The sequence below is a fragment of the Bos indicus genome, chromosome 23, assembly GCF_029378745.1.
Source record: "Bos indicus isolate NIAB-ARS_2022 breed Sahiwal x Tharparkar chromosome 23, NIAB-ARS_B.indTharparkar_mat_pri_1.0, whole genome shotgun sequence".
Classification (NCBI taxonomy): Eukaryota; Metazoa; Chordata; class Mammalia; order Artiodactyla; family Bovidae; genus Bos; species Bos indicus.
The window spans coordinates 51,683,691-51,705,354 of NC_091782.1; the positions used below are offsets into that span (position 1 = coordinate 51,683,691).

General features: G+C 48.6%; 1 protein-coding gene across 2 annotated transcripts in view; it reads right to left on the minus strand.

Moving 5' to 3' along the window:
• CDYL (chromodomain Y like) overlaps positions 1 to 21,664 on the minus strand; it is a 174,716-nt gene that overhangs the window by 76,628 nt on the left and 76,424 nt on the right. The window contains exon 1 of one of the 2 annotated variants that reach the window (XM_070778467.1): positions 20,227 to 20,610. The exons of the other annotated variant lie outside the window; for it this stretch is intronic. Coding sequence (XP_070634568.1) covers positions 20,227 to 20,250 — 24 coding nt within the window. The 5' untranslated portion in view covers positions 20,251 to 20,610. Of the gene's footprint in view, positions 1 to 20,226; positions 20,611 to 21,664 lie in introns of those variants that run through there. 2 annotated transcript variants of the gene reach the window in all.

The following is a 21,664-nucleotide window of genomic DNA, read 5'->3' on the forward strand; positions in this document are numbered from 1 at the left end:
GATATTATAAGTCATCTAGAGATGATTTAAAGGATACAGGAGGATGTGCACAGATTGCATGAAAGCACTACACCATTTTATATAAGAAACGAGTATACGCAGACTTGGTATCGTGGGCGTCTTACAACCAACTCCCTATGGACACCAAGGGATGACGAGATGTATATATATAATACGTAATTTCTCAGCTTCTATAAAACATGACAACTTAAAGCAAAAATTACAGCACTACCAATGTGTTTACAAGGTGTATAAATGTCACATACGCAATACTGAGGATAAGAGGAGGAAATGGAAATACACTACAGGAAAAACCATTTAGATGAAATACATATGATGCTACTACGACAGGTAAAAGGGAGGAAACTGAAATATACTATTGAAGAAACTCTGGGTTTCACCCAAGGTGATTCAATACCAATACTAACTAAATTGGGATAAAGCCAAAATGCATTTTGCAATCCCCAGAGAGCAACCACTACACACCCCTCAAGAAAAAAAAAGCAATGAAATATAGCTAGAAAACCAACAGAAAAATTAAAATGAAGAATTTAAACTTTGACAAACACAAAAACCAAAAATAGTGAATTCATAATCTAATTCAACACAAAGAAAATTTCAGATGGTTCCACTGATAAATTCTAGTAAACATTCATAAAGAATAAAAACCAACTTCAGAAAGTGAGAGAAGGGAATGCTTCATAACTCTTCTTATGATACAAACATAACTCTGACATAAAACAAGGAGAGGAAACTACAGACCTATTTTACTGTATGAACACACGGACACAATTCCTCAAGGCAGTAACAAAGATTAAAAGGACCAAACATCCTCACATCGTTCACACACTCAGATCAAAAGTGTATCATATCCACTCTTAGACTCACAGTAATAAAACTACGGAACTATCATGGGTAAGAAATCTTAAACCACCAGAAACTCAGATGACTTAGAAAGAAAAGGGCAGATTTTTCATCAGCTGCAAAGCTAATAAACTTTAACTGTCAACCAATAAAATCTATTCCCAGCTAAAAAGTCATTAACAATGACAATAGTAAGATTATCTTTAGATGTACAAACGTCAAGAATTTACTACCTCAAATCCTTGCTAAAATAATTAAAAGATGTGACACAGTCTACCCCTAAATACATATCCAAGAGAACTGAAAGTATATATTCACATAAAAGCTTCTACATAAACGTTCACTGCAGGATTACTCCACACACACACACACACACACACACACACAAATAGAAGTAACTCAAATATCCATCAATGATGAATGAATAATCAAAACGTGGTTTAGTCACAAAATGGCACATTATTCAGTCATAAAAGATGCAATATACTGATACATGAAAACATTATGCTAACTCATTAGCATATCAGAAAAGAAACCAGGCAGAAAAACCACATATTGTACATGAGTCCATTTACCTGAAACACCCAGTACAGACAGACTGACAGAGAAATCAGACTAGTGCGGCCCAGGGGCCCAGGGGCCCAAGGGCGGGGACTGACAGCCAGTGGGTATGGAGCTTCTTTCTGAGGTGTGGAAATGTTCTGAAATTAGGTAATGGTAACATGAGTACAGAAATGGTAGGGACCTAACAGAAGCAGAAGATATGAAGAGGAGGTGGCAAGAATACACAGAAGAACTGTACAAAAAGAGCTTCATGATCCAGATAATCACAATGGTGTGATCACTCACCTAGAGCCACACATCCTGGAATGCGAAGTCAAGTGGGCCTTAGGAAGCATCACTATGAACAAAGCTAGTGGAGGTGATGGAATTTCAGTTGAGCTATTTCAAATCCTCAAAGACGATGCTGTGAAAGTGCTGCACTCAATATGCTAGCAAATTTGGAAAACTCAGCAGTGGCCACAGGACTGGAAAACGTCAGTTTTCATTTCAATCCCAAAGAAAGGCGATGCCAAAGAATGTTCAGACTACCACACAATTACATTCATCTCACATGCTAGCAAAGTAATGCTCAAAATTCTCCAAGCCAGGCTTCAACAGTACATGAACCGTGAACTTCCAGATGTTCAAGCTGGATTTAGAAAAGGCAGAGGAACCAGAGATCAAATTGCCAACATCCACTGGATCATCGAAAAAGCAAGAGAGTTCCAGAAAAACATCTATTTCTGCTTTATTGACTATGCCAAAGCCTTTGACTGTGTGGATCACAATAAACTGTGGAAAATTCTTCAAGAGATGGGAATACCAGACCACCTGACCTGCCTCTTGAGAAATCTGTATGCAGGTCAAGAAGCAAGAGTTAGAACTGGACATGGAACAGACCGATTCCAAATCAGGAAAGGAGTACATCAAGGCTGTATATTGTCACCCTGCTTATTTAACTTATATGCAGAGTACAACATGAGAAACGCTGGGCTGGAGGAAGCACAAGCTGGAATCAAGATTGCCGGGAGAAAATCAATAACCTCAGATATTCAAATGATACCACCCTTAAGGCAGAAAGTGAAGAGGAACTAAAGAGCCTCTAGATGAAAGTGAAAGAGGAGAGTGAAAAAGTTGGCTTAAAACAACATTCAGAAAATGAATATCATAGCATCTGGTCCCATCACTTCATGGCAAATAGATGGGAAAATAATGGAAACAGTTGCAGACTATTTTGGGGGGCTCCAAAATCACTGCAGATAGTGACTACAGCCATGAAATTAAAAGACGCTTACTCCTTGGAAGGAAAGTTATGACCAACCTAGATAGCATATTGAAAAGCAGAGACATTACTTTGGCAACAAAGGTCCGTCTAGTCAAGGCTATGGTTTTTCCAGCGGTCATGTATGGATGTGAGAGCTGGACTATAGAGAAAGCTGAGCACCAAAGAACTGATGCTTTTGAACTGTGGTGTTGGAGAAGACTCTTGAGAGTCCCTTGGACTGCAAGGAGATCCAACCAGTCCATCCTAAAGGAAATCAGTCCTGAACATTCATTGGAAGGACTGATGCTGAAGTGGAAACTCCAATACTTTGGCCACCTGATGTGAAGAGCTGACTCACTGGAAAAGACCCTGATGCTGGGAAAGACTGAAGGTGGGAGGAGAAGGGGACGAAAGAGGATGAGATAGTTGGATAGCATCTCCGACTTGATGGACATGAGTTTGAGTAAGCTCTGGGAGCTGGTGACGGACAGGGAGGCCTGCTGTGCTGCAGTCCATGGGGTCGCAGAGAGTCAGACGCGACTGAACTGACTGAACGTGAGTACAGATGTGTGAATACAGTAAAAACCATGGATCTTTACACTTTAAAAGGAGGAATTCTGTGGTATCCAAATTATATCTCAAGAAAGAGAAAAACGGAAAGAAAGTAACATGCGATTCAGGAACAAAAGTCAGTCCACATACAAGGAAGAGCTAAGTGAAACAAACATTCAAACTTGTGATTTTTTTTTTATTGGTTTATTTTTAAAAGAGAACAAATACTAGACAATAATCTTGATCAAGTGGAGGTGAGGTTGGAGATCTCAATGAAGAATAGTGAGGTATGTCCTTTATGCTCTCAAGGAAGACAGATAAACTTAACTAAAACATATTACATGCATATCCCACTTCTGGTACATTAAAAAGAACAGAAACATTCTCAGTGAGCATAAGATGCAGTGAATAGATATACTCAAAAGGTAAAGAATACAATGTCCCTGTCACATTTCAGAAGAAATCACTGAATGATTCGATCATTCGGATTAACAGTTAAGCAGATTTTTTAAAAATTAATGGCAACCACAAGGTCAGTCAACAATCTGTATCTTCCAACCAGAAGAATGAAGAAATACCCAATCCATACAGAAAAACCTCTCAAACCAACAAATGACTGGGGAAAAAAAGGATAAAAGAGCAAACATTTTAACAAGCCCAAATGGTTCAGAAAGCGTAACACTAAGCTCATAAAAGACATCACACTGAAGTGTTAAAAATCTTACTATATGTTGCTATCAAGAGACACTTCTAAATAGAACCAGACTTTTTTAAATTAAAAAGGAAAAAGATATGACTAGAAAATACTACCCAAAACATGTTAGTGTAGCAACATATGGAAACAAATTTGATGGAAAAAAATTCATTCAAAGGAGCACTACACATTGCAGGGTGTACAGTCAATGCTCAATAAACACCTAACCTTTCACACGCACGTGTGTGTGTTGTGTGTGTGAGTATATATACACACACACACAACTCTGAACCAAACAAATCTTGAACTTAATCCCTTTTATAAGATCACAGAAGAAAACCTCCAGAATTAAAATTTCATAAAGACCACAGGGTAATTCAATTAGAAAGTACATAGTAAAGAAATATTTTCACTTTAAGAATATTTAAATTTAAGTACATTTAAGTACTCAAAAATAGACAAACTCCTTGTGGGGCTGTAATTTTTTTAATAGTTTTTGGATCTTAAAACATGAAAAAAGAATCCTAATCAAGCAAACAAGTTAATTTACTTTAAATAAATAGAAAAATCTAAAGAGACTTAAGGTTTAAAAAATAAAACTTGTATGATGTGGCTAAAGCTGAGCTCACAAGGTAATTTTAAAGCCTTCATTAAAGAACAGCATATGTTCAACTCAGTAAGCGAGGAAAAGAACCAGAGAACAAAAGAAGGTAGAAGGAAACCAAGAGCAAGCAATAAGGTAGAAGATATACAGAATCAATAAAACAAAAAATGAATTCTTTTAAAAAAGAATCAAATGAGATAAAATATTTATAAGAAAAAAGCACAAAAAAACAAAAGCATGTCCAAGGTATATAATCATAGATCCAGTATGTATAGGTTTTTAAATATCCTAAAATACTCTAATATAAAAAACTTTAGTCTGCAAGTGACTTAATAGAAAGCACCAATAAATCAATACAAGGTAATTCTCTAATGAATAATCAAATAGCTCTTCCATTTTAAAAGGAAACAGAAGTTCAGATGATTTTATAGACAGGTGAAAATTTCAGAAATAGAAAATCAAAACACAGAAAATTCAAGGATTCAGCAAGTGTTTCATAATTTAAAAAATAAATCGGTTACCTTTCTTTCAAGGGACTATTACAACACATACAATAATACAGTATGACTAGCGTTTATCCCAAAAATGCAAGGATGGCTTAACATCAGATAATATATTAATATACATTAAAATACTCAAAGGAACGAGGGGCTGAAATGACAATCTTTAATAAATGCAGAAAGCACATCCCATACAATTCATCAACCATTCAGGATTAAGAATTCCTCACATGCTAGAAATAAGAGAACTTCAACCAGATTCTTTTTTAAAAAAAGGTATCTTAGCAACTATCTACAGCTTCTCCTTAATAATAAAATTTTATAGAACTCTCAGAATTTAAAGTAAGAATGCTTGTTTTTATAACTGATCCTCAACACTGTACTGATGGCCCAGCCAAAGTAACAAGGTTAACAACTAACAGGTATAAATTTGAAAAAAAAAGTATACGGTCATCCCTATTTCCACAAGATGATTATCTACATATAAATCCAAAAGCATCCACTATATTTTCAAATGAGATAGTTCAAAAAGGTGGCTGGACACAGCGATGGAGCATAAACAGCCTTCCCATGCACAAATTATTAACTAGTTAGAAAATGTAACTGAATAAATCTAAAAAAGGCTGTGAAGAACTTTTAAAAGTGGGTAATAAAACATTAGTTAAGAACCAAAAGGTGGGGAGCGGTGAGAGAGAGACAGCTTCCACCCTCCCGCCCCCATCTCCTGATTCATTCATCTCTCCTTCCCATTAGCTCCTCCCCAGCATCATACAACACTATAATCTCTATCTTAAAGCAAACAAACTGTGGAGCCTACCCAGCCCTCCTGGCTCCCTTTTGGAAAAACTGGTCCTGAGAACTGCCTCCGTCTCTCTTTTCCCACGCTCTCACGAGCCCACGCCAGGTGTAGTCCCTGGACTCCCCCACCAGCCGCTGCCAAACCTACAGGTCAATCCTAGGTCGTCCCAGCGGCACACAACACAGTCGTCCCTCCTCCCTGAAGTGCTCCTCGCCTGCTGCAGCGCGCCGCCGTCTTTCTCCTGCTCTGCTGCCCACACCGCCTCTGGGTCTCCTCCACAGCATCCTCATCCCCCGCCCCGCCAGCTCTACGTAAGAATGGACGCAACATCCAACTTCCACGTCTCTTCTCCACCTCCACTCACCGCCTGGGGACCCTCCTTCCCCGGCTTTTAAAACCACGGTCGTATCCCACCGTGGGGGCTGACTCGCCTCAGTCGTGTCCGACTCTGCGACCCCGCGGGCGGTAGCCGGCTGCCATGCCCTCCTCCGGGAAATCTTCCTGACCCCGGGATCGAACCCGAGTCTCTTGTGTGTCCTGCACCGGCAGATGAGTTCTGTGACCACTGCGCCACCCGAGAAGCCCCAGGTTTATCCAATGAAGACGGACGAACTCCGAGTGCAGGTCAGTGAGGGGAATCGCACCAGCTCTGCAGAGGCGGACATCCCCCAAAGCACCTCCCGCCGAAGCACGTGCCCTACACGCTGGGCTTGGAGCGCCGCCGCTGCCGCCCACCCATGCTGGATGTCTAAAAGGCATCTCGAACTTAACGCGTCCAAAACCCAACTCCCACTTATTCACCCCCTTAGATCTCCCCAGCGACAAAACGAAAGCCGAGCCCTGAGCAGTCACGCCCGTCTGAACAACTAATTGGCCGACCCCATTCTCCGAGTGACGCCAGCCGGAAAACCCCGGGTTCTTTCCGCTTCTTCTCCTTCCATCACACCCAATCCTTGAGTCAGGCTCAGCTCCACCCTCGACACAGACCCCGGGGGCAAGCACTCACTACTCCACCCGCCCCCCGGGTATCAAACGCCAGCAACTCTACTTCCTCCCTAGTCCGGCCCCAGCTGGTTCTCTGTATATAACAGCATCCAATACAACCCTTTAAAAATGTGAATTTGAGTATGTCACCCCTCCCAAGGCTCCCCGCCTCAGTAAAGACCAAACTCAGAGTGTTGGGCGCATGTACAAAGGGCCCCTGCTTGGACCCCAGACCCCGACCTCAGGTACCAGCTGTCTCTCCAGCTCCAGACACACCAGCCTCCAGGGGCATTCCTTCCTTTTCAAGCCCCAAACGTCACAGTATCGGTGGGGCCTTCTCTGACAACATAAAATGAACCCACAACCCGAGCCCCCGGCTGCCACCCCACTTAGCCTGCTGGCACCATGAGAAGCTGAGCACCGGGTGGGACTGTGCACCTCCAGTGCCACCGAGGGACCCACGCACGCAGCCCGCCCCGGCCTGGCAGGGAAGAGGAAGAACGCGCCGCCACCAGCTGCTGAGCCATCTTTCAGAAAAGAGAACAAGGTCAGTGTATCCGGCAGGGCAAGTTTCCCAGGCTTATTATAAAGCCTGTACCGAATACAACAGTCAGGTGTGATCAGGGCGAGACAAACATCAGGTAAACAGAAGAAACTGGCACACGCGTGTGCACACACACGGAGACTTCACACACGGCAGAGGGGCAGACAGGTCAGGGGAGAGGGTGACCGGTTCAACAGACCCAGCAGACGATCCACAGCTGAAAGACAAACCAGATCCCAGCACACACCATGAAAACAAACCGCGGGGCTTTCTCACCATAAGACGCAAAAGTTGTGGATGAGAAGACGACAGTGATCTGGGGATAGGAAGCATTTCCTAAATGAGAAATGAAATGAGGAAGAAAAACTGGATCACATTAAAATGTAAATTTTCATTAACTTTGTGGGTGAAATACGTATGTTACGGATTTTAAAATCTTTTAAGAGTGAGGATGCATGCATATTTACAAGACAAATAACAACGAGGATTAATTACAAAGAACTTCAACAAGTCAAGAAAAAAGTAAGAAAAATGAACCGATTAACACAAAAAGGTTTTTATACCATGATACACAACTCCTTCAGTGCTAACGTCTGTGTGTCTTCTGAGCAGCACGGATATAATTCTGTTCTTATGAAATAACTGTGACTTGTAAGTGCACCCTTCTATCTGCATTCATGCACAGAGCTGTCCCTAAAGATGGGCCTCTATGGTTTATGCTGGATAACCTGGTTGTTAGAGCAGGGGATGCTTTTTTCCCCCTTTGACTTCCACCTTCTTTTCTCCTTAGACACGCACAGAGCCTTTATGTACAAACCCTGAGTACGGTGATGAGACCATCAAATTCAAAGTACCTGCCTGCCAAACGAGTGTCAGCTAATTCAAGTAGAAGTGACCTTAAGAGACCAAACTCTTTATTTCAAAGAAGCTGCTGACAACACCAAACATTCTCGGGACTTTCTCCTCTTTTAGGATTGCCCTCAGACAGCCTTTTGAATATCCCCCATGGCGCCAAAAATTCACAGAAAATGAATCTGAGAAAGAATCAGAGTAATTCTAAACTATAAAGTTTTAGTGAGTTAAGCTGGTGATATGCTGTAAATCAAGAGTGGTTTCCCACACACTTTCAAATTCTCTTTTGGACAAAATTCTGGGCGAGTGGAACCTCTGACCTTTCTTTCCATCAGTGATTTGTGCTTCGTTATAGCCAACTGTTCAACCTACAATCCTTGGTGATATTCAAAAACTGTTATCTGTGTTGATGCATTAAGTTCTTGCTCCTGGCAAATTCCCTTAATCTCATACAAAGCCGGTTCATTCTCTACCCTATAATTAGTCACCAGTTTGAGGTCCATACAGAGACTTCCACGCTGCTGGGCACAGTAATTCCCGGGAGCTCCCAGGAGCCACATGAGAAAATGTTGCTGTTTTAGTCACATCTTCTCTACGTCTACTTAGTGATCCCAAGGATGGAGGCCTTGGGGAGAAAGGCAAGGGAGGATGCTGGTTGGGATCCTGCTTGTTTTTTTGAACCACCACTGTCTGTTAACTTATACTATCATGAGTTCAAGAAATAAGAAACCCTTAAAACTCCAGTGCTCGTGGCAAGAACAGTTACTGGATTCCTTTTGTTGTTGTTAAGGTTTTAGCTAGCATGTGTCTTGGAGAATAATCTCTAACACCTTAACATAAACCCTAACTCACCCGGGGTAACGCCTCCCAGACTCTGAGAAACTTTTATAAAGCTTGCAAAAGATCTGCGTGTGTGCTAAGACGCTTCAGGCGTGTGACCACATGGACTGTAGCCCGCCAGGCTCCTCTGTCCATGGGATTCTCCAGGCAAGAACACTGGAGCGGGTTGTTATTCCTTCCTCCAGGGATCAAACCTGCGTCTCTCGTGTCTCCTGCACTAGCAGGCAGGTCCTTTATCACGGGCACCACCTTCACATACACAGACAGAATGTCACATCATGGTTAACCGATCATCCAAACTTAAAGAGTTTTTTAAGGTTTAAGCAAGGTTCACATTTAAAGGGTATCATTATAAACTCTCTTGAAATTTTTCAAATGCCACTTTTAACAAACCCATACATCATTTAAGAATGTTAACCAAATAGCTCCTCACTAACCCCTGCTGAAGTATATGGAACACAGAGAAGGGTAAACCTCCCCACTGGTTCCCCGTGTTTTTGTATCATTACTAACCTCCTACACGTAGCAGACAAGCAGAAACCTGACCGATGACCCAGCCTAGACCGAGAACGACGTCCAACCGGACTGAGAACTCCGTCTCCCACTCAGGACAAAACCTTCCAGGAAAGGGGAGGGACGACAGATAAGCGGCAAGCAAAGCTGGATTCAGTTCAGAAGTTGGTTTGGAAAGACAGAGCGATGCTATTGTTCACTCGGTTCTCTCATTAAACTTCCGTGAACAGTTCAACGCTGCACTGCCTGATGTGCAGGAAGGGGAGAGCACAGCAGAGCAGCAGGCGGGAGACGACGACCTCGGCTCCCGTCCCCTGACCCAGGGAGACAGAGAGATCAGACGAGAGCTTCCGTTCAGAGCAGACCCTGCAGCCACCCCCGGGGCCACCAGCCCCCAGTGCACACGGCCCCTGAAGCCCACCTGCACCCACACGAGGATCTCAAGCCCCTTTCTCCTCGGGCAGCGGGTGCTTTAGTGCGACTCTCTGAGGCTTCTGTCCCTGGGGGGACACAGAGGAGCCTTTGGGGGAGGCTTGTCAGGTCACAGAGCCGGGCCAGCAAGAAAGGGGGGCTGGTCGACTCCGGCATTTCCCCCAGCTGGAGGAAACGCTACTGTCTCAGAAAGCTCGAGGAGGAGCGGAAGCCAGTGGTGCAGGTAACTCTGGAGGGGGCCTTCTCCCCTGTCTGTGCCGATCAGCCGTCTACGCTGACTGCCTATGTACACCTGTATACACCAAGACAGGAGGCTCCACAAGTCCTGGTCAAGGCAGCACCCCCACCTCCACACACGCTGCTCCTCCCTTAAGAGTGATCACACAACAGTCATACCTGTTGCTGTGAGTGCAAAGGGTACACCCTCGAGAGGAGGGAAGTCAGAGGACTAAGTCTGGGGGGTGGGGGGACTGGAGAGCCAGGGCCGCCTCCTCAGGACTCTGAGGTGTCAGGCAGGTCAGGAGGTTCCCTCTGAACCGCACGGATGAGAAGTGAGGTGAGCCAAGGGGGCAGCCGGACGCCCACTTGCAGAGCTCCGAGCGGAGCAACAAGCCAGGGCCTGTTTGGGTCAAGGGCCTCCAAGGGCTCTTTGCAGACGGAAATCAGGCTGCAGGGACCAACCTAGCCGAGGGGACGGGAGATGCAGGATGGAGGGAGCAAGCAATGAGGGACGGAGCCCGGGAGACAGGACATTTCCTGTGGGCTCTGGCCAGCCCAGGGTCGGGAGGCACGCAGCAGGCGGGCCCAGCGCCAGCACCCTGCTCCTCGGAGAAGCAGAGGAGGAAACTGTCCCTGCACCTTCATTCAACACCCAGACGACTTCAGACAGAAACTAAATGTCTTTCCAACGTCAAGGGTTACAAAAAAGGGCTGAAACAAGATTTCTTAAATTGTTTATTGGTGACTCAGTTCAAATATTTTCATTCACATTTCACCAAAATCAGCTAATCCTTCTGCCATCCAGCGCCGCCACAGAAGAGGACAGGGCCTATCCCTGCCCTTAACCCGGGGTTAAGGGGCTGGTGAGGAGCTGAACAAAGATACCAACTCCCGGCTCGTCTTCCTGAAGCATCAAACCGGCCCAAAGATTTATGGAGCAGCATTAACTGGCAATCACTCTTAAAACACTTGTCAAGCCAAAGATCATTCCGTGCAGCACACTGTTGGCTCCACAGAAGTTTCCAGAGGATGAGAAGATTGAAAGCCAGGTGGGGCCCGCAACCCCCTTCCCTCCCTGCCTGATGACGACGTTCGCTCTCTCCTCCACTGTCAGGAATCCCTGAGCGGGACACTTTGGAGAAATGACCACAGAATTAAACTGAGCTCTGTCGCTTACATCCCCCAACTTCTTACAAGTCATTTTTGATCTCTCTTTTCAACCCAGGGCTTTTCTCTCTGTAAACAGGCTCTTCGGCAGCTGGAGGGGCTCAGGAGTCCCTGTGATCTGTGACCACAGGTGCCACCGCCAGTGTCCCTCTGCAGCCTGTCTCGAGAGCCACTCCCTCAGGCCGGCTCACCTGCCCTCAGCGGCTCCCTCTCCCCTTCCAGCTCTCTGCTCCTAACACACTAAGGAAGCCAGGGAGCCCAAGCGCATCGTGCCGAAAATACAGGGGATCGGCCTCCGAGAGAGACCTGGAGCGTTCGGTGCGTCTGCGGTGTGACAACCTGTTATGGTCAGGAGCACTTCGGCCCTGGTTCTCACATTTTCTGAGCAGCTGAGGCTTCCAGATCAGTTACATGCTAAGACAATCTGCCCGCAACTCTGGGCTGCTCTGAACTCCCAACAGTCATCTACTGATGAAAAACGTCACCATTGTAACCAAAGGCATTCGTGACCTGCAACCAACCCAGGGTGGGGAAGCCGGGCTGTCAACCAACAAAGGCTGCTAACTACCAACCTCTTGAAAGCCTCATGTGGCAAAAACAAAAAGTAAAGCTACTTCCCAAAATACCGTGCTCACTTCTCCAACTAGAGGACACTATTGGTTAGACCCCCCACACACACACTTTGCACCCAGCAGGTAAACATAAACGCTGTGGCCAATATTTCAAATACGCTTTCCAGGAACACACTTTTCCTTCAAATTATTTGTATCAAGTTCAGAAATAACTTTCCTCCAAAACACCATATGGCTTTTCAAACAAGACACCTAAATGCACAATTCTCACATAAACGGTATAATTTCAAATGATGCAACTCCAGCCACTATATAACATTTGTATTTCAGCTGAAAGTCAGCAATTAGTAACGGCTCACCAGATTCATACCCTCAGATGAGGCACTAACATAACCCCAAAAACAGACAGCCAATCTTACCAGGAGAAAATATTCATCATATTTAATACCTAGAAAAAGTCACGCACCGTTGTTGTTAGTTGCTAACTCGTGTCCGACTCTCTGAGACCCCATGGACTTAGCCTGCCAGGCTCCTCGGACTCCGTGGCATTTTCCAAGCAAGAACACCAGAGTAGGTTGCCATTTCCTTCTCCAGGGGATCTTCCTGACCCAGGGATCGAACCAGCATCTCCTGCGTTGGCAGGCGGTTTCTTTACCATCTGAGCCACCTGGGAAGTAATGCTTACTTGACTGACTTATGCGTTACTTACCTATAAGTAATGCTTAAACAAACACAAATCATCAGTATCGCAAAACAAAAAGGAAATGAGTCACCCAGAGTCTGAAGAGGAGGGAGGTTTCCTGCTAACGGTGACCTATTCTGATAAGCTTCTGAATGAGGATGGGCACTGGGGCTGCCCAGCTGGTGAAGCCACCATGTCCTGGCACCACAGAGGCAGGGGAGGGATGGGGGCGGGGCAGAGGTGGGCCAAGCAGGCCAAACGCTGTGGCTTCACTGGCTCCGGCCAAGCCCACAGGCCAACCTTAGGCGGAGGGAAGTCAGACAAGAATCGTGTGTAGAGCGGGAAGGCAGAGTGACGGTGCGGTACACTTTCAGAAGCACTCACTCTAACTCTTACGTCCATTTGCATCAAGTTACCCCTGAAATCCACACTTTCTTTGCATTCTATCTTTAGGTAAACCTTAAGTGTTGGCTCAAGCTCTTGATCCATACTTGTGACACCACAAATTCCAAATCAGAACCATTTCTTCAGATCCTGGCAAAAAAAAAAAAAAAGCAAACAAGTTTCCGAAAGGCACTCTCACTGCAAAATAACTAGATCATCAATAAAATACAACTCTTAACACCTCACTGGGCTTGCGGTAAGCAAGGAAAATATCCATGAGCCCCAGGAACTTCCTCCAACCCAACCCAACCATAAGTCAGTCAGTCATAAAAGTAGACAAACACCAAAGAGGAAGAAAGCCAGCCAGACTGATGAGGATGGGAGGCGGAGGACCAGAACATTTAGAAGCAAAAAATACAACTGTTAAAATGAAAGACTCAATGGATGAGTTAATGGATGATTAGACACAGCTCATTAGTGAACCAGAAGTGAGATCCAAGGACATACCCAGAATGCAAACAAAACAGAAACAAGGAGATGCCTACAAGACAGCAAGACGTGGGAGGTCCAGTGAGTGCCCCCTTGGGGTTCTGGGGGGAGTTTAGAAGCCCAGTGGGATCAGATGATAAGATGGCCAACAATCTTTCAGAACTGGCAAGGCACAAGTCCACAAGGAAAGCACGACATACACCAAAGGGTCAATAAACAGGAGAGACACACAGTAACCAGACTAGAGACACCAAAGACAAGGAGAGGATCCCAGAGCGCCAGAGGCAGAACGCACACCTCCCCCTCAACAAAATGGGGGAACCAGAGGTCACGGGAATAACAGCTTCAGGATGCTGAAGGAAAATACTCAAGCAACTGATTTGATTCTAAATAAAAATGAGGGCAAAATAAAGACATTTCCAGGTGATCAGAAAACCAGAGACTTTCCCACCAACAACCCCTCACTTGAGAAATCTCTGAAGGATATACTTGAGAAAGGGGGCAGAAAAAAAAAACCCAGAAGGAAAGTTCCGAGATAAGACTGATAATCAAAGAAACTGGCAAAGGTGCAGGTGAAGCTGAACAAATGCTGTCTGTGTGGAACAGCAAGGGTCTCTCGATGAGGTTTTGTGCACACAGGGTGCCGATCGCTGGAAAAGAACAGCATGCGAGTTTCGGGGTGGGTCAGTGCTACAGGACCTGAAGTCCTTGCATCATCAGAAGTGGAGCGGAAATAGTAACTGCAGGCTTCACGGATGTAAAATCCCAAGAGCCACTTACAGGCTGCCAACAGCATACAGCCTCACACCCGGTCATGAGGTCTGGGCATTGCTTCGCCGCAGGTTCTGGCTGAAGCAGAACAGAGTTTGGCAAAAATGATCTCAAAGTGGTCAATGAAGGGGCATGAAACCCCCATTTTAGCTCAAAGGTCTCAAGAACAAGTTTGATTCTTTTCTGGGAGTCCTAGATCCCTCTGAGAAACAGAAAAAAGCTGCTGATCCTCTTCCCCAGAAAAACATTTAGGACCTGAACAAATTTTCACACCAAAGCAAAAGACCTTCCCCAGACATGGGTCCTCCCAGGCCTTGACCAGCTTAAAAAGCTGGAGAGAGTTAAGTCTGTGTGGGAAACAGTAAAGTTAGACATTCTCCCCATCCCAGACTTAAAACCACATAGGCCAATGAGGGGCTGAGTATAAAAGGAACACCTGGGCATCAAGTCTGGGGAGGAGGAATCTGGAGGTAAGTCATTCCTTTAATTCACTCTATCATTAAAACATAATCCGACAATCAGTACAACTGCTGCAAAATCTGAACTGTGGGAAATAACGGCCAGAAAAGAATTCTTAAGGACAGCCCACACCAACCTTACATCCTGGTGCACAAGTACGCCAAATGACGGAGACAGAAAAACAAGACGTTCCAGAAACAGTCCCTAACCTCACGACTGAGTGTTTTTAATGCCCACTTCCTGGAACCACCCGGTTAACCAGGGGCAACAACAGTCAAAGAGCCTGCAAAATGGACTCGTGCGGTCCACCTGGAGCCCTACTTCTGCAAAGGCACATCCCGACCCCTCGGTGTTGTCAAAACAGGCTGGTGCAATCCGGAGGTTCCCAAATCCACCCTTAAGAAGGAAGGTGTGTGAAGCAGAGATTCTGGTCTCCATTCAAACACAGCAAATTACAAGCTTAGGGTTTGGGACCCAAAATCTGGTCTAGTCTCCATCCAAACACAGCAAATTACAAACTTAGAGTTTGGGACCCAAAATCTGCATTTTAATAAGACCCACGACAATGCTGTGTGCCTACAGACACACACAATATACAAATAAAGACCCCTTTCAAAAGCTCGACTCAGACCCGGATTTATGTAGCTCAGACACTCAAAACTTAATGAAGCATGTCCCACATATCATGAAAATACGTTCGGTGGTTAAAATCATTATAGAGCACAAGACGTCTTAGGTATCCCAGCAAGAACAGAAAAACGTAAGTACACAGGAGCTGGAAGCAAATTCAAAGGAGATGCACAGGAGATGTCTCCATCCTCCTGACCAGGCAGATGCATAAACGCCCTCAGCAATTCACGTTTCACAGACTGCGTTAATTTTCAGAACACACACATGTGACTCTGCTACCACACAATTCCAGCAAATAACTCTATTTTAGTTTTTTTTAGTTGGAGGAAAATTGATTTACGATGTCATGTTGGCTTCTCCCCTACAACGTGACTCCGCGCGTCCCTTCCCTCTTGAACTTCCCTCCCACCATCCCACCTCTCTAGGCTGACACAGCAAGGGCCAAGCTCCCCGTGTCACACTAGCTGTTTTACACACGCTAGTGTGTGTTTCCAAGCCACCCTCAGTTCATCCCACCCTCTCCTCCCCACCGTGTCCACAAGTGCGTTCTCTATGTCCGCGTCTCTTCCTCGGTACCATTTCTCTAGATTTCCTATATGTCTGTCTAATACATGACACCTGTTTTTCTCTAACTTACCTCACTGTGTAAAACAGGCTCTAGGTTCTCTCTCTTTTCTCATTTCAGGGGATCTCAATCTTAAGAGCCAACAAGCCACACACTACAGATGCTGGTTCATCTTGACCAACGTTCATGGACGGTCTCCTGACCTTTGTGACTTCCATCCGAACTACACGGACAATCTGATTTATAACTGTGCTTCTGGTCCGTGTATGGAAAAGTCTCGCAATGCACAGGAGAGGGGCACAATCTTATCCCAAAGGGAGGAGAAAGACTCCAAACACTTAACTCTCCCCCAAATCTTGATTATCATTCCAAACTAATCAACCTGAAAATATGTTTTATAAGCCAGATGTAATTCCATTCTTAAAAGCTTACTTCCATTTTTGATTGCCTGCAACACCCATGTGTTGGATAAATATTCTCTCAGAAGGCCAAGACCAGATAACTGAGGTCTTCCTGAAATTTAAATTAGCTATTACACTAGTTTTCAGGGGGAGAAAAGCCCACACCCAAAGAGAAAAAGAATGATCAAGGTAAAAGAATACTGTTTCCATTGTTTTAGAGTCTTCGCTCAGCCCACATGAATTCAACCTAATGCTTATTTGACCACTAGATAAATTAAGATCCTCTGGAGTTCAGGGTTTTTCTTTGGTGATAAAATCAATTCACTTGACACTTTGAAATCTCAAAGGAAAGAAAGTCTGCTTTCAAGGTGTGAGCGGGCGGTGGTTCTTTTTTTTTTTTAAAGAATGGAAGAAGATAAAGATGTTTCATAGGGTAAAGTTACCAACTGCTCTGAGATGCTAATGTTACTCAGGCTTCCCTCTTCTCTGAAGCAGTGGTCATCATTCCCATTTCACAGATGAGGAAGTTTGGGGGAGATTCAGCTACTTAAGATACACAGCTCTTCCCTTCCTGACCCAGAAGGGAAGACTGGAACCCACACTTCTGGCTCTAAAGCCTAGCGCTGGGATAGGGGTTAGAAGCCCTTTAACTGCTCCACACCCCACCCTCCATGCTCCCCAGCCCCGTGCAAACCCTGCCTCCAGAACAGCTGACCGTCTAAAGCTGAGGTCAGCAAACCAAGACCCACAGGACTGATCGAGCCCACTGCCTGTTTCGTAGAATCCATAGGCTGACTGTATTTTTCTTCACATTTCCAAGTGATTCTTTTTTTAAAAAAAGGAAGACAATTACATGACATGTAAAAACTATATGAAATTTGAATTTTACCACCCAGGAAAAGTTTTACTGGAGCACGGCCTATGGATGCTTCTGAGCGACAGCAGCAGAGCTGAGCAGTGGTAACAGACCACCTGGCCTGCAAGGTCTCTGGTATTAACAACTACCTGGTCCTCTACACAAAGTGTGTGGGTCCCTGACCTAAAGGATGCCTGACTTCTTCTGTACACTATAAACTTCGCAGGATGGGTGAATGTAGAAAAATCTGCCTCCCCTGATCCTAGCTGCTGGAGACGCAGCAGGTAAATCGATTCTGCCCCTCAACCAACAAGAGCTCTTCAATGCTGGAAAAGGCTGATGCTGCTTCCCCCTCGCTGGGCTCTGTTCTCTTCTGTACTCACGAGGCACGGCTACCGTGACCACTTCACCATTGACCAAGGACCTATCACTTCAGACCAGAAACCGTGCTAAGTGTCAGAGGTCTCATTTCTTTTCAGGTGAGAAAACAAAAGTTAAGGAACTCACCCCAGTTCAAGAGGCTACAGGAGACGCCCTGTTCTTACCATCCCAAGTTACTTCAAAAAGCAAGACTCTGAACTTCCTCTCTGTCAACATATCCCTGTGGAATTGTGGAGGTGGAGCCCAAACAAGAAACTTCCACTTCGATTTAAGCAGAACTGGACAAGACCAGGCAACTGGTGCCCCGGGAACTGGTTACTAACGTATCTGGGTGCTTCCCACACGGGTCCCCTCCCCACCTGACGAGCAGCCAGATGCAGTGTTTACTTCAAACAACTGCCGCACAAGGAATACTGCCTTGATTACACCAGGACAATGCTATACCTTTAGAAACCAAACCAGACCTCAGAGAGGCATGTTAGATCAGTTACAACACAAGAACCACCATCTCCTTCTGAGCGCTCTCTCTGGGAACCGGGGGTCTGCTTTACACGTTTTCTTTCATTTAAACTTCACAGCGCTACAAGGGAAGCTTTGGTTCCAATTTTACAGATGAGGACACTGAGCTTTCAAGGTTAATTTGCTCAAGGTGATGTCAATAACTAGGTTTTCTGACTCCAAATCCAGGCTCTCAATCGCTACGCAGGACTTTCAGATAAACTTGCAATCCTAATATAGACACAGTGCTGCCTACAAGTAAAGGAGAAGTGAGAAAACTCGCTTGGAAAGAGGCTGACCACGGTTATTGACTGTCACCTCAACTGGACCCCCTGCAACACCGTCCCCCAAAATCAGAACTCCGAATGACGAGCTCCACCGTGCCGGAGGGTCGTTTCTCTGCGACGTTCTTCGTTCTCCCAACAGAAGCTCTTGGGAGGCACAAACCATTCCCGTTCGTCCCTCGTCCCTCCCTGGCTCCCCATGGAGCGTCCACAGGGCAGGCATTCAATGACATGCTCTATGAACGCAAGCTCTGCCCAGAAGGTGACTTATAAATGAATGCTGCCACCAGAGCAGAAAGCCTGAAGACACAGAAGAAGCAAAAAAACTAAATTTGCTTCACGATGCACTAGTGGTGAAGGTGCTGTCTTCAGAAGAATTGGTGACACGTGACATACAACTCACGTATAAGGTGCTACCCTCACCCAAACACTAAGGGAGCAAGTGACCCGATTGTGTATTTATAACCTCAAAAATGAAGGAAGCCTGAGCATTCAGGCCTAAAATCCTCACCAACAGTCTAATGTAGAAACCAAAACCCCTCCTGCCCTGGTGCTATGTACTCTCCCAGCTGTATGTCTCAGCCTCTACTTCCGGGCCTTTTCCAAACACCACTTTCTTTCTTAGAAAGAATGGAGGCTTGAGAACAGGAGATCTTTCCCCCCCCCCCCTTTTAGGACCCTAAATGGGGCTTCCCAAACGGCTTGGGGTAAAGAATCCTCCTGGCAATGCAGGAGACTCTAGTTCAGTTCCTGGGTTGGGAAGATCCCCTGGAGGAGGAAATGGCCACCCACTCCACTATTCTTGCCTGGAGAATCCCATGGACAGAGGAGCCTGGTCGGGTTGCAGTCCACGGGGTCGCAAAGAGTGGACACGACTGAACCCAAATGACCCAAGACAGCATCGTGAATACAGTAGGGGGCAGCCAATGTGTAAAGGACTTGAACAGAATGGCACACTTTCAGTGCCAGCTAAGGTACAATGACCACGTACAATGTGGGGCAGACCACGGATTCTACGGAAGGCAGCCTCCTCCAGAGAACTTTTGCACAAAAAGTTGCTAGAAGGCCACCACGGATGGCAACACACAGCCGCATGCTGTGCCAAGGGCGGTAACGCACCGGCAAGCGAGGACACCTCGGAAGGCTCAGCCGGTTGTTATTAAGCGATCGCGGGGGGCCAAAGGAGCTCTACCCGTTACAGACGCTTCCTTACGTCCCTAAACATCCAGGTCTCTGAACGCATCGGAGGTGAACCCACCGAGTATCTACAAGTGAAGTCTCTTACGAAGCTGTATTTACAAACACGCACCCGAAAGCACAGAGTGCTCTCCAAGCGTCTGCACTCCCCAGGAAGTCGACTTTGCAACGAGTCAAGAAGTTACATCGGGGCGCACAAGACACGCCTGGAGATCCAAACCGACAACCGCACCGCTCCAAGTCGACGCTGGCAAACCCTCGGCCCAGAACTCGCGGTTCCGACGGGAGCCCCCTTCTCGAAGCTCGCACCACCGCGGCGCAAAAATGAATGACGGTTGGATCCGCGTTAGGTTTAAATTTCCTGGCTCCGGTCACAATACCAAACCTAATTAGAGCATGCGGTCAACGCTCGGCCCTCTCGGCGCGGTGTCGGGCAGCGCTCGGGCCGGCAGCAGAGTCGGGAGACAGTCGCACTCGTCCTCGCTCCCCCCCACCCCCCAAACACGCAGGCGAGAGCCCCCCACCCTGGAGCGCTCGGCCGGGCGCCCCCGCGCCCAGCCGCCGGCTCTCCGGCCCCGTCCGCGCTTCGGCCCGGCGGCCGGGACGCCCCCGGCCCGCAAACTCGGGCGCGCGCGCTTCCGTCCAGCAACCCGCGGCCGGGGCGGGGGCCGGGGGAGGGGAGCTACCTCGTACAGCTCCTCGGAGGCCATGGCGGGCGGCGGGGCGCGCGGCGCGGGGCAGGGCCGGCGAGGCGCCGAGCCGCCGGCGGCCCACACTTTGTTCCAGTCGGGTCCCTGCGTGGCCTGCGCTTCCTGCTCCGCGCGGCGCCGGGCGGGCGGGCGCTCACTCCCGCCGCTGCGGGCCGCCGGCCGGGTCGGTGCGCAGGAGCAGCTGCGCAACGCGCCCTCCGCGCCGCGCTCACTCCGCGGCGGGCCGGCTGGGGCTTGGGCTCATCGCGCCGCCGCGGGGCCGGGCCGGGCTGGGGCGGGCGCGGCGGCGGTGCACGGCGGCGCGCGGGCTCCGCGGCTCCCCCTCTCCGCGGTAGTGCAGAAAGCTTCCTACTTGCGGCCGAAAAACCTGCCCCGGCTACTGAGCATGCCCAGTGCGGCTGCCCGGCCCGGCCGAGCCGCGCTCCGGGTTTTCGGGCCGCCCGCGCGGGGGGGGCGGGGCGGGGCGGCAGGCGGGCGGGGCGGCGCGGGGAGCGGCGGGCCGCGCTGGGGCTCGGCGGCCAGGCGGGCGGGCAGGAAGGGGCGGGGCCTGAGGCGGGGGCGGGGCCGCGGGCGGGGGCGGGGCCTGCTCGCCCCAGGGCCCTCCGAGGTCGGGCCGGGCCGCGCGCCCGCCTCGACGTGGGGGGCGTGGCCGCGGCGCGCGGAGGCGGGGCCTGCTCGCCCTAGGGCCCTCCGGAGGTCGGGCCGGGCCGTGCGCCCGCCTCGACGTGGGGGGCGTGGCCGCGGCGCGCGGGGGCGGGGAGAGGGCGGGGACAGCTCGCCCCAGGGACCTCTGGAGGTCGGGCCGGGCCGCGCGCCCGCCTCGACGTGGGGGCGTGGCCGCGGCGCGCGAGGGCGGGGCCTGTAGGCGGGCGTGGCCTGAGGGGTGTGGCCTGCTCGCCCCGGGGGCCCCCGGAGGTCGGATCGGGCCGCGCGCCCGCCTCGACGTGGGGGGCGGAAGGCCGCGGCTCGCACGGGGGTGGGCACCGGCTGGCCCAAGGTTGGGCTCGGGGCCACGCTGCCCGGCGCCCGCAGCCCGCCGCCCCGACGGCAGTGGCGCGCCGAGCTCGTCCGGGCCGGGCCAGCCAGCCGAGGGCCGGCAGCGTGGCCAGGTGGAGCCCCCGCCCCTCCACGTGCCCGCCTCCCCCGCGGCCGCTGCCAAGACCCGGAGCCGGAGCGCGCGCCCGCTCGGCGGCAGGCTGGGGGGCGGGGGCGGGGGCGGGGGCCGGGGCGGCGCGAGGGCGCGGCCGCCTGCGCCCGGCCCGCAGCTTCCCCCGCGCCGGGCCTCCCTGTTCCTCTAGAGCGCCCGCCTCCCCAGAAGAGGAGCTGGGAGGAGGGGCCGGGCTCCGGGGAAAAGTCTGGGTTCCAAGGGAACGGGGCTGTCAGTCGTGGTTCTGCTGGGCGGGGCGGGGTGGGG